Raw genomic sequence first — 13,034 nt, 5'->3', positions numbered from 1 at the left:
TGATTATCTCAATTAATAAGTGAGGGCATAGACAACTCACCCTCTTTCTTGTGTATATGTATATATATATATATATATATATAATATGATATAATATAAAAAAAAGGTTATATAAATAAGGGTTGGTTCAAGTGGTTCGACATTATTCTCATGAGGATTCAAGTTCGAATCCTGTAAAAGGAGAAAATTCTTAATTGTTAGAGTTTCACCTTTTAATGAGTCTATTTTACTGAAATTGAATTAATTGGACTCTATTGAATTTCAAGTTATATATCAAAAAAATTTAGGCAACATAAGGACTCATATAATTATGTCAGGGTTGTGAGTAGGCCACTCCCTCCACCAATGCACTATCATTCTCCCTCCATAAATACCCCTTCGTCGGGGCGTGTGCCCTCCACACACACTTCTCTATCTAAATATTTCCTTCTCCTATTCTTTCCTTCACTTGAGGACGTACATACTCACTAATTCATTGCTCATTTGAATCCATATCTTTCCTTCCCAATGGCTTCTAACCAAACTCCTACTCTCAATGGATCCACGATATTGGGCACCAATCATACCCTAGACATCGAAAAAATAAAGGAGGACGACTTCGACTACTCGAAGCGGTCCCAATGGCTCCGAGCAGCTGTTCTTGGCGCCAATGACGGACTGGTATCCACTGCTTCCCTTATGATGGGCGTTGGAGCCATCAAGACTGATATCAAGGCCATGATATTGACGGGCTTCGCGGGCCTCGTGGCAGGAGCCTGCAGCATGGCCATAGGAGAGTTCGTTTCGGTGTACTCTCAGCTGGACATAGAGCTGGCCCAAATGAAGAGGAACAACAGCCGAAACGGGGAGCTAGACCGAGCCCAGGTGGCTGGGACAGAAGACGGGGAGGAGGAGAAGCTGCCGAACCCGTTGCAGGCAGCTTCTGCCTCTGCCCTAGCGTTCTCGATCGGTGCAATGGTGCCCCTCCTAGGGGCATCATTCATAAAGGAGTACAAGGTCAGGCTCGGAGTGGTGATCGCGTGTGTGACTGTCGCTCTAGTGGTGTTCGGCTGGTTAGGGGCAGTGCTAGGGAAGGCACCCACCGTCCGGTCTTGCCTTAGGGTCTTGCTAGGCGGTTGGCTTGCAATGGCGGTCACATTCGGGCTGACTAAATTGATCGGCTCCCGCGCACTCTAAACCGAAACTGAACGAATTAATTGGATGTGATCTAAGACGTCAAGCTTCAAAAATTGAGATTCGGTTACCCTGATCCAAGTTTACAATGTCGATTAAATATATCACATGGAAGGTTAATTAAGTTTTACGTAAATCTTTTTCTGTTTAAATGTACGAAATTATGTATCTCATCCCTTTTGCTTTCGTCTAGTGTACTAAGAGACGGTATAACGTCCATTAGGATACGAGTACTAGTAAGGTGGGGGTGGTGGTAATTTTATGAGGATTATTATTATTAAATAGGTAGAATTACCATTTTATTTCTTTTCCTTGATAATGTGCTTGTGAATTATTATATTAAAGAACAATATTGGACTACCTACGGGATTTCTTGAGGCTCAATGGGCCCATTGTTTACATTATGGACCTAACAGACTTTCCATCTCTGAATATGAGACCATTTAAATTTTCTTGAGCCAAGTCTTCGGGATTGATCCACGCGAATCCTGTAGATCGAGATTGAATGGCTTGCCTCCGACTTGGCCGGGAGATGGATTCGTAGTTTTGAGTATGACGGTCGGAACACCCCGTTACCGCCCAAGGGAAAGACCTTCCCAAGTGGGAAATGGATCCTCTTGAGCTAGCCATATCGGCATCGCCATGCGCCGTTGGAAACAGTCCACTGGCGTTTCCCAAGTTTGTACCAAGCGGGCTTGAGACTCAGTTGCTTCAATGGCCACAAGCTCTTTAGGTGTCCATTAAGAATTGGAGAGACAGAGCACAAATGTATTACCAGCGGCTCTGACATTGAAGAGTATCTAGAAATTGTGTATAATGTTCCGACCAACAGTAAAGACGGCCTTTAATTTGATCCAACAAAAACAAAATCTCAAAATTGATGAAACCATTGAAGCCTCAACTCAGAGAAAAAGGAAATTTAAGTACAGAACTTGACGTGCCAGAAATAATTTTTAGCGTCTGCCGACAGAAATACCAAATTTATTTCCATCTCTCTTCATCCGAAAAGTTCGGCATCGACACACGAACCTCGTATCTCAACCTCATATTACATATTTGATAGAGCAAAAACATCGTCAAAGAACCCCCGACCTATGGGTCAGGTCTTCCTCACGAAATCGGGCAATTTACTGCTGAGGAGATCCTAGTTCTTCCTTCTCATCGTTGATCCCGGCGGCTGCTAGAAGAATCCTTCACCCAAGCAGCAACCCCTGGAGAGTCTGGGAGGATCCGGATCAGGAAATTTAAGCATGGGGACGTAACCATCTTACTGTATTTTGAATAGGCTCTTCAACTTCACGACGAGTTTCCACTCCTCAATGGAAAGATCATCCTGCAAATGTACATGTCATTTCATAAGCATCACTGATCCGAGATGTTCAGCACCGACAACATTTTTACAAGTAATGAAAAGCCATGGCAGGCTATCATAAATCAGGAAACTCACCCGGTAATTCGTTTTGAGAATATCGATCGACCTCCTCGAGATATGACTCACTAGCTCATCCTCCAAGTCAAAGTGCCTCCCATACATCTTCTGCTGCTCTTCAGGGTTGCTACCAACAATCTGATAAGAGAATCAGATATTTAATTTGCTTCAAAAAGACCAGAAAAGTCTTATGGAAAGCAATGGAGGAACACCGAATTACCTTAATTGCCACCTTTTGGCCTTTCTTGGCAGTATCAACTGGTTTTTTATTATTCTCAATTGATGCAATACGGCCAATATCAATAAACTCCCTCTGAGGAATACATATCGGAGTCCCCACCTGTCACAAAAGCAGGTAATGAGAAATTTTTATCTGGCAAAGCCCCAACGAAATTATCAAGTGAAACCAATCCTCTTAACCACGCAAGATACAATGATAAACAAGTAACTACCTTAGCGATCCCTTCGAGGACATCAACACCCAACACTATTGGGTCCTTCTTGTTGAAAACACAGTTGGGTATAATCTTGAGCACACAAGGGAAGACTGCCTCATCTGCTGCTTCCTTCTTCTTTTCTTCCTTGATGTTGTCTATATAAGCCTTGAACTGATCAAATAGATGATAGATAATATCCGCCATGAAGATCTTAACGCCCAATTCTTCTGAAAGCTCCCGAGCTTCAGGGGTCACTTTCACGTCAAAGGCTAAGATGGTGGCAAATTCCTTTTTCTTCTCAAGCATCACAGAGGCTCTCATCACATCCTTTTTGTGCACAGGCCCGATGCTTATACCGCTAACTGGAATGCTTACTGCTGGGGACTTCAAGAACTCTAGCAATGCCTCTAATGAGCCGAGTGTAGATGCCTGTACACAAACTCCCTCACCGGTCTTGTCAATTCGGCTCATTACGGACTTCATATCTTCCATTGCAGCTTCCTTGACGTCCTCAATATCATCATCAGGACCCACCACGTATAGACCAGTGCCAGCAATGGCATGCTCCAGTCCCTGGAATAAAAAGTACGGGGAATTAGTACATGCAAAGGTAATTAGGGATAAATTGCAAAAGTCAAAAGCTACAGAGTCAATGTAACCAAACCTGTGCAGAGATCTTTATACCCTGAGCGGCCTTAATTTCTTTGTGGTGCAAATATGTTCCCTGAGATTGGACAAGCCATGGAATCACCAAAGCATGGAAATAACTGCTATAGGTTTAACAATATTGAGAAACAAGAAGAAAAAATTATGTAAAGCAAAGTTCTATCTAGTAACATCAATGCACTTAATATTTTTCTTTTTTGGGCCAAAAGCTCCACGCCCTTAATCAGTTGTACAATAATTAAATAATAACACTTGCTAGCTAGTTATGGCCAATGTTAATTAGGCATGGAGGGAGATCAACTGTCCAAGAATCTTTCTTAACATAGAAAGCAGGGGAATACTTCACTTATCCTGTAAAACTGCCAGTCTCAAATTTTCTTGTTTTCCTTCAAAAATGTAGTAAGCTTGCGACAGAGCTAGAAGGTAAGAGAGAGGAAGCATGAAAAGGAATAGGAGGATGTCACCTTCACTCGGAGTTCCTTCATAGGATGGGGCGTCAATAGAGCTCGAATGGTGGTGACAATAGGCCCCTGCATACAAAGTTGCAAACAGCAGCAAGTGAGAGATTGGAAATTAATAACTAACTGTGTTTAAGGTAAAATTTGACTTTTAAGATGCAAGACCTGCAAACCACAGACAACGATCTGATCTCCTTCATGAAGTACCCCATTAACTAACACGACATCGATAGTTGTCCCATGGCCTTCAACCACCTTGACCTCCAGTACTGTGCACTGCCATAAATAAGAAACAAAATCAGTACTTAGATCCATGAATTCTTGAACAACTTCATTGGGGAAGGGGGAAGGAACAAAATGTACCTGAATTTCGTCAATATATGTTAGTTTTTCAACCATGGTCTTCTGAGACCATTGTACCAGTAAAAGTAACAAGTCCGGTATGCCTTCCCCACTGAGACCAAGAAAATAATTGGATATTTATTTGTGGTTAGAATTTCACAGGTGCTACAGAACAAAGTTCCGGAGAAGAAAAATGTACCTGATTGCACTTGTAGGCACAATACTAAACGTTTCTCCCATTTCTTTGTTTTTGTAATATAGCTCGGTATTTAGACCCTGCTCCTTAAATTGAGTTATAATCTACAAACAGAAAGAATTTCAATTAAAAAATGGAAAATTACTAAACAGGAGTACAGTGACAACTGATATGAGTGAACAGTTAGAAACCTGTATGAGTCTCATATTAAACTCGTTTTGCACGTCTTTCGTTTGTTGCTTCATAGCCTTAACAATAGGTGCATTATTGCATGTTTTCCACCCATAAAGCCTGTCAACCTGCATAACAGAGGAAAAATATTGCACAAGCCAAATCAGCAGAGGAACAGTAATTAAAAACATTTTCACAAGAAATTGCATTTTTCTCCTTTAGTCCAAGACGCACTTCTTTAGTACATCTTGGTTCGCTATTCCGAACTTGTTCTTGTGCAGACATTTCCTTGGCACCCCTTTCAGTTAATGAATTATTGCCTTTACCATTTCAAAGAAACACTAAACGCTCATCTTCTAAAGTGCAACAGTCAATCTCTTGCTGTCTGAACTTTACAAGGAAATCAATCAAAGCGCCCAGGGCCGGGACCTATCACACACTAAATGTAGCAACAGGCAGTACAATACATTAAAACTGACCTTATTCAACGCGACTATGAACTCTGTGTTCCTCATTTTTAATAGATTCAACGACTCTATGGTCTGTGGCTCCAAGCCATGCATGATGTCAACCACCAGAATAGCAATGTCACATAAACCTGAACCTCGTGAACGTAAGTTCGTGAATGATTCGTGCCCAGGTGTGTCAATAACAAGCAGTCCGGGGACCTTGAGTGTTGCATCAGCTTTAAGTTCCTTGGTCCTCTCCCTTATGTTCTCAGCAGGGAAGTATGTGGCACCTATTTGTTGTGTAATACCCCCAGCTTCACCTTCCTGTACATTTGTGCCCCGAATGCAGTCCAAAAGTTTGGTCTTCCCAGTGTCAACGTGCCCCATAATACAGCAAATTGGAGAACGAAGCTTCTCTCCGCTAGGTTTAGGAGTTGGAGAGGGACCAGGGCCAGCTTTTGCTGGGGCAGTCCCTTTTGTCTTATTCCGCTCTCCAACTTCAGCCTCAGGCTGGGTTTTCTTAACCTCCTCAGATTTCACATGTTCAGAAGGAACGACTTTCTTGGGAGCACTGCTCAACTTTGTAGCAGCAGGAGGAACTATGAAATGCAAAACAAACAGAATTAGCACCAATAAGGTGAAGAATTAAAAATAAATAAATAATAAGGAACCATCACTGCTCTTTAGCGACATATCGACAATTCTCACCTGCAACTGCACCCTTTCTCTCCTTTTTGGCCACCTTTTCAGGCTCAGAGTCTGCCTCCTCTTCAGCGAATGAGCTTTTGACCGAAATATTGACATCATCCCAACTCTTTGCATCCCACTCATCCTCGTCCTCATCTTCCGCCATCCCATTCTCTTCTTCAGCATCACCAACTTCCGACTTTTCTTCTGCGTTTACCAGTTCCACTTCCTCAATTTTTTCTGGCTCCATTGAATCAGCTTCACTAACAGTTTCTTGCTGGATATCCCTAGGTTCATCGCTCTCAACCTCCTTAACAGGGGCAGCACCGTTAGCCTGCTGGCGAGCTTGTTTGGATTTCTTGGTCTGGTAAATGGGCCTTTTTGCTTGCGCACTGCCAGTATCACCAGCAGATGGCAAATTTGCATTGGCTAGTATCTGCTCCCTCATAGCAGCTAGCCGGCGAGCTTCTTCCTTCTGTTTAGCAGTTAAGAGCTTGCCTTCCTGTTTCTTCTTTAGCAGCTTCTCCTTCTCCTTTTCCTTTTTCCGACGCCTAGCCTCCTCAGCTTGCCTCTCAAGTTCTTCTTGCCTTCTACGCTCCTCTTCTTCCTTCCTTTGCTTCTCCTCTTCTTCTCTCTTCTTCCTCTCTTCAGCTTCTTTCCGCCTTGCAAGAGCCTCCTGCATCTCTCTGACCTGCCTAGAAACCTTCTTGTCAGCAGCCTTACCCTTTGCTTCATTCTTCTTAGGTTCTGCAGTTGCTTTTGGTTCCTCAGGCTTTTCGTCAACAGCTGCTGCAGCAGCCGCCTTCTTCTCCTTTTCCTTTTCTTTCTTCTTTTTCTTCTTCTTTGCAGCAGCAGATTCCAAATGTTCTTCTTCACCTACTTTCTCAGCCGCTGGTTCTGCTTGGGTAACTGGCTCAGGCTGAAGATCAACTTTCTCCTCCTTGGGAAGTGGCTCAACTGGCTTTGAAACAGAAGGACCTCCACCAAGCTCTGCAAGAATTTTATCTAAGTCGTCTTCTTCCTGAGCAGTCCTCCCACTCTTCTTTTTCTTCTTCTTGTTCTTTGCAGTCTCTACCACGTCTTCCTTCTTCTTACCTATAAACAATGCACGCAGAAGAATTCAGATATTTATTCTCTCTCCATTTTTCAAAAAAAGCAGGCTGTACCACAAGTAGCTTCTATTTTTATATTTCAACACACTGAATCTCCACCACCAAGGAAAAGATCACTAGAGAAATATCAACAAATCACAGACTTTTGATTATTTGGAACAGAAACCAGCCTATCTATATCCAAAGGTTGCAGTACTTTGCAAGGAAAAGGATTTAGTCCAGCCCGGCGATCAGTTAGTTAAATTCTAACTTGCCCTTGGCCAAAAGGCGAGCTATGTACTATCTGTTCTGTTACTTTGAGAAAAAAACCACTTGACAAAACAGCACACTTAGATCCCCAGCCATCTACTTAAGAAAGACCCTGTCAAGAGATGTCCAAGAAGAAACATGCACAATGAAGTGTCTCACTGAATATCTTCAAATTCTTAAAGTTCAATAAAGGGAAAGTAGCAGATTATCTATGGACGTGCTCACTTACAGCAACATTTTACGTAATATCCACCAGTTTATTGTAGAATATCTAGTAAAGTATCTAAAGATGCATGTATATAAGATGCTATAACATGCATGCACACTGCTCGAAGGGAATAAAGAATTCTATCCAAATTGTTTCTTACAAGGAACTATTGTCAGAAACTTCGCAACAGATATCTCCAAGCTAAAATTTACTGATAAGACAAAGATGATATTGCACCCACATAATCTCTGAGGAAAAAATTGAACAAGACATGGCACGATTGGCATAGTACACAAGATAACAACTCGCTACCAAGAATTGCTAACATCTTTAACCGTAAATAAGAAAAACACAATAAACAACCTTCATCCTTAACAGTCTCATGAATGGCGCTAGGGGCCTCTAGTGCAGAGTAATCCTCGACACTCCCTTCATCAGCGAAGTCAGCAGCACTAAATGAATTGCCACCGCTCTTTTTTGAGGCCTTTGAAGACTTCTTCTTCTTCTTCCCTGTAAAGGTAATGTTGCTGATTTCCTCGTCCTCATCTTCCTTCTCCTTCTCCTCCTCATCTTCTTCACCCAAAGCACCAAAACCCGATGCGGTAAATGAGTGCCCATCGCTCTTCTTGGAGGTCTTAGAAGACTTCTTCTTCTTCCCTGAAAATGTTACTGCATCTACTTCCTCGTCCTCATCCGCCTCCTTCTCCTCCTCCTCCTGACCCAGAGCACTAAAACCACCAGCCCCACCTTTCTTTCCGCCCTTCGAGGGCTTTTTCTTCCCTGTAAAAGCAATTACAGGCTCGTCGCCATTATCATCAATCGGTTTGCTTTCGTGATCACTATCAACCACAGCCCCTTCATCCACCTCATCGTCGTCATCTAAAGCACCAAAACCTGAGGCCGTAAACGAAGTTTTCTCACCCTTACTTCCTTTCTTTGAGGACTTCTTCTTCTTTCCAGAAAAACTAATAGCCGGGGCCTCCTCTTCCTCGCTATCTCCTCTCTCAGCAGTCAACACCGATGCCTCCTCTTCATCCTCCTCATCCTCCTCATCCTCTCCCTCGTCTCCAAGCAATCCAAAACCTGCAAATGCATTACCACCTCCCCCCTTTTTCGACATCCCCTTCTTTTTCCCTGTGAATACAGCAGGCGGGGGAGCATCGTCCTCTTCGACCGCCATCTCGACATCTTCTTCCTCCTCTTTGGGCTGCTGAGCCTTTGAGGTTCCCTTCTTGCCTTTATTTTTCCCAGTAATCACCACCGGCTCCTCCGGAACTTCCCGTTCTTCGGATAATTCCGTCCCGACCGAGTACTCATCGTCGTCTATCACAACCGCCTTCTTCTTGGATTTCGCAGCCGGAGCTGGGTTGTCATCGTCCCGGGCTGTGGGCTTCTTGCGACCCATTTACGCTGGATTACCCGGGTTAATTCGACAGATACAGTCCCTGCACATCAGCAATCCAGAAACGCCAACCAAAATCTAGATCATATCAAACTGAGTCGCGAAAATGATCACGATAACAAAGAAAGTTAATCAGCGCAGCTCGATTCAGCTCGATAGACTAACCAATTATCTTTCCGATACAAACTGCTCAAACCAGCACGATTGCCCGCACTCTCTCGCCCACACACAGACACGGAGAGAGAGAATACTGTGATGGCGATGAGGGACGGACGGTGGATTAGCGCTTGGGTCCGATCAGATTCTGAAGACGACAGAGGTTTGGCAATGAGAGAAGTGATTCTTATTCCGAAGGTTACTTCTTCTCTCTCGCAGGATCTCGCCACCGCTATCACCGAAACGCAGAGACACGGACACAGAGAGAGAGAGAGAGAGAGAGAGAGAGAGAGAGAGAGAGAGACAGAGAGAGATGGAGATTTTAGGGTTTTTCGCGTGTGACAAAAAAATATATATAAAATAAGGTTAATTAATTAATTAAACCTGGAGAGCCACGGCATCCCTTATCGGCTCGAGCCAGTCGTTGCTTTAGTTACGCATGGAAATGTAAATATTAAATGGTGAAATATATTTGATATATAATGAAATCTATATATTGATACGTGAAAAAATAAATATAGAATCGTACATTGTACTAGATATAATAAAATATATAGTATAATTTTTATATTGGCAGATATATATGTGTAGCCATTTGATGCATTATGAAAATTTTTAAAAATATATCATTTTCCTATAATAAACAATATATAGATATATTTATGGATATATATAGTTGACGTATATTTACATTTTCTTTATATATTAAATTTATGTATTTAAAATGACTTCATTTTGATATGAAAACTAGCAGAACTCTCCTGTGGTTCAATATCTACAGTTCAATAGTCCAGGGGAATTTTTTTTTTAAGTCTCCGGTGATCCTAATTAGAGGGATAGTAACCGTCAATAAGACTTCCACCACCTACCTCCTTAATTATTTTCTCGATTTTACTTTCTCTTTCTTTTTCAAATTCGGACAATGTGGGCCTAATCGGGGCCCATCGTCGCCCTTATAAGTTAGCCGGCGATCTCGGCTACCTCAATCGGAGGATGTGGCTATAAATTTTCGTTTAAATTAACGAAAAAGTTGAGGCATGTTAAAATTGATATCAAATTGATAGTTCGTGCATTTTTAGGTTGAAAAAAAAGTTCGTGATAAAATTGATAAAATGTGAAAATTTTGTATTTTTTGAGGCAATTAACTCAATTTGAAAATATTATACAAAAAAATAATTTTAAAGAAATAAATAAATAAGTGTCAAATTAGATTCTATTGCCTGCTATTTATTTGAAATATTAAATTGTTAAAATCCTATCACATAATCCCCATTTTTAAATAGAAATTGAAAAGGAAAACAAAAATACTTGTGAATCTTTACTCTCCTCGAGAAATTTCATTTTGAAACTTCACTTTAGCCTAATATATAGAAGATATAGATGTCTAAATAGATAGGTAGATATATACATGTTTCTCTTTTTTCCTTAGGTATATATATGTCCTATCTGTTTTGGAAATATATGATATATTTGGTATTCTATAAAAAAAAATTGATGTAAATAAAATAATTTTTTCTACTTTGATATTTGATTTTTTTTCTTTATTCTACTTTTATATATTGATTTATTTACTTTGAAAATCCTATTTTTGTTGAAAATTAATAGATATCCTTCAATATTTAAACAAATAAAACCATTAATATCTTAATTGACATATAAAATTCTTATATAAGTAACTATCGTCAAATATTTAATATTACCAAATTTTTTATTTATTTCTTTCATGCTCTAACACGATAAAATTTTTCTTGCTCTTTATTAATATATCTTTCTATATTTCCCTCATTTTTTCCTTGAATTTAGTTCGATCTATTTTTTATAATCATTAAAGATTATTCTATTTTACTTATAAATATTATTTTATATGTCGTCGAATTCAGTTAATTATTTTGTCAAAATCTTTTATATGTATTTGATATGAATGATTTATTGCAATATAACTCCTATAAATATTTGAACAGATTAGTTGCAATTAAAAATTATTTAATTTCTACCATTCAACCAGTTATTTATAAATCCTCGTGATTGGTTTAAATGGCTCGAGCGAAGATTTAGACATTTATATGAAAAAAAATGCGCGCTTGAAAAATTTACCCTAATAGGCTGATTCGACTCGATCATGGATTAATTGGGTGTTATTGAGCTTTGGATTTCGGATACCAAGGGGTGCACACCGTAAAATGATTAAAAAATATTTATGAGATTAACAAGGTTGAATTGATTAACTTAATCAATTACCACCTCTATCGATTTTCTGAAACCGAATTTGGTGAAAAGGATTGATGGAAATTGCCTTTTGCACCCCGAAGTTCTTCATTCAGCTGCTTATCACCTAAAGTTTGCATGTGGGTTTCGATTTCAGCATTGGATCCACCTGAAGTCGAGACGATGCCAGTCTGGCTATGAGACACCTACGGGATTGCCTCAGCTATTCCAGAGGTCAGACAACAGGAGGTCGAAATCAAGATCGCCATGACCATATGACAGTTTTGTCATAATGTACTCTCGTAATGCATCGATGCATGGCAAGGACCAGAAAAGGTTATCACCAGTCAGGCTCACTATAAACAACTACTAGCCCGAGTCTCACGTTTGCTGTGAACCAATGGGACGACCTCTTCCTCGCTTGTTTGGATTGCCGGTTAAGGATGGTCATGGAGGGTTTAGTTATGAAGAAGTATAATAAAAATTTGTATATTAATCCTTCATATATCTTTCCATAACCCTTTTTAACCAGCAATCCAAACAGGACATCATCAGTCGTGCAGCAGTATAAAGACTAGACTGTCTCGCCAAGAAAAAAGAACAACAAAGATAAAAAGTTCATGCTAGACTAAGTTGATCGGCGCGAGGACGTCCTGAGGTTAGAAAAACCTACGATTAAGTAGAATTTTCACACTAAATATGCAACAAAATGCAATCAACATAAATAAGTTCTTATTCATCAAAAAACACATAAACGAGTTCTTTCGAACAAATATCCAATCCTCAAAAATTGAATGAATTTCACTGTGCTTTCATTTGATGAGTAGGCCCTACATTAAACCACAAGATGGGTGATTCGATGCTCTTTGGAGATCTCCTTCGTTCCTTGGTCCCTTGGTTCACCCCGTTTGATTTTATAATCTGATTTTAAAATTTTAACTCAAATTTTAACTCTATTTACTACACAACAAAAATCAACTATTTCAATTCAAAAAGGTAAGCCCCATATATAAACACACATATAACTACACTAACTCAATTCAATTTTTAATACTAAATTATCTAAACTATTATTACTTTTCATAATTTTACTCATAATTCAACAACACAATCATTACAATCCAATTAAAATTAAAATTTACCTCTACTTAACTCTAAAACCAAATACAGTTCTTTCGACTTCTGCATCCGTTCTTTCTTCACTTTCCTCCTCAAAAACGGAAAGTTCGCATATGAACTCACACCCGTGGAATGATGCCGAGAAGTCCTTGTACTAGCTCAAGTCTTTTTCCTAGGTTGTGCCACTGCCTTCATTAATCTGGCTTTTCTTATGCAGCTGATTTCTTCGCATCTCTTTATCTCCTTCTTTTGCAGCCGCAGATTGTATCGTCAACTTTCTTCTCAGCCATTGATGCTGGGAAACTGGCTCAGGCTGAAGATCAACTCTGTCAATTTTGTTGAGAGCCCGATGGGCTCCAAGACAGAAGGCCTCGACTGAGGTCTGCATGGATTTTGTGCGAATAGTTCTCCTCTTTAGCAGTCCTCCCACACCTGCTTTTTCTCTCTTGGAAATCTCCAGCAACCTTCTCCTCCTGCCTAAAACAATACGAGTGCAATCACATAACAAGCATTAGTATATGCCCAAAGAACGTTAATACTTTTTTCATCCAAAAAAAGAGAGGATTACTTGAGGT

General features: G+C 40.2%; 2 protein-coding genes across 3 annotated transcripts; one reads left to right on the top strand and one right to left on the bottom strand.

The window, feature by feature from the left end:
* Positions 1-385: 385 nt before the first annotated feature.
* LOC116191973 (vacuolar iron transporter homolog 4-like) lies at positions 386-1,535 on the top strand. Its single transcript, XM_031520347.1, has one exon. It carries the CDS (start codon positions 508-510, stop codon positions 1,174-1,176), a length of 669 nt encoding a protein of 222 aa, XP_031376207.1. The 5' UTR covers positions 386-507; the 3' UTR covers positions 1,177-1,535.
* Positions 1,536-1,970: 435 nt separating this feature from the next.
* On the bottom strand, positions 1,971-9,444 carry LOC116191972 (eukaryotic translation initiation factor 5B-like). Of its 2 annotated transcripts, none has more exons than XM_031520346.1 (14): positions 9,145-9,444; positions 7,941-9,057; positions 6,030-7,103; positions 5,352-5,920; positions 4,893-5,000; positions 4,705-4,805; positions 4,527-4,617; positions 4,329-4,439; positions 4,170-4,235; positions 3,704-3,763; positions 3,055-3,612; positions 2,823-2,942; positions 2,621-2,740; positions 1,971-2,506 (listed from the first exon to the last, which is right to left on the bottom strand). In XM_031520346.1, exons 2-14 carry the CDS (start codon positions 8,980-8,982, stop codon positions 2,441-2,443), a joined length of 4,086 nt encoding a protein of 1,361 aa, XP_031376206.1. In that variant the 5' UTR covers positions 8,983-9,057; positions 9,145-9,444; the 3' UTR covers positions 1,971-2,440. The 2 variants fall into 2 exon arrangements, with proteins under 2 accessions (XP_031376206.1, XP_031376205.1); XM_031520345.1 differs by having other exon boundaries at positions 7,941-9,022.
* Positions 9,445-13,034: the final 3,590 nt, after the last annotated feature.

This window comes from Punica granatum, unplaced genomic scaffold (assembly GCF_007655135.1).
Source record: "Punica granatum isolate Tunisia-2019 unplaced genomic scaffold, ASM765513v2 Contig00639, whole genome shotgun sequence".
NCBI lineage: Eukaryota > Viridiplantae > Streptophyta > Magnoliopsida > Myrtales > Lythraceae > Punica > Punica granatum.
This window is presented reverse-complemented; position numbering and strand designations above follow the sequence as displayed.

Bases quoted from the DNA above. Each gene is read 5' to 3' on its own strand.
- LOC116191973 (XM_031520347.1), top strand. From the start codon at position 508: ATGGCTTCTAACCAAACTCCTACTCTCAATGGATCCACGATATTGGGC.
- LOC116191972 (XM_031520346.1), bottom strand. From the start codon at position 8,982: ATGGGTCGCAAGAAGCCCACAGCCCGGGACGATGACAACCCAGCTCCG. The intron at 3,613-3,703 runs GTTTGGTTACAT...TTTTTATTCCAG, and splicing joins GTATAAAGATCTCTGCACAG to GGACTGGAGCATGCCATTGC. The intron at 2,507-2,620 runs GTGAGTTTCCTG...GTACATTTGCAG, and splicing joins TTCTCAAAACGAATTACCGG to GATGATCTTTCCATTGAGGA.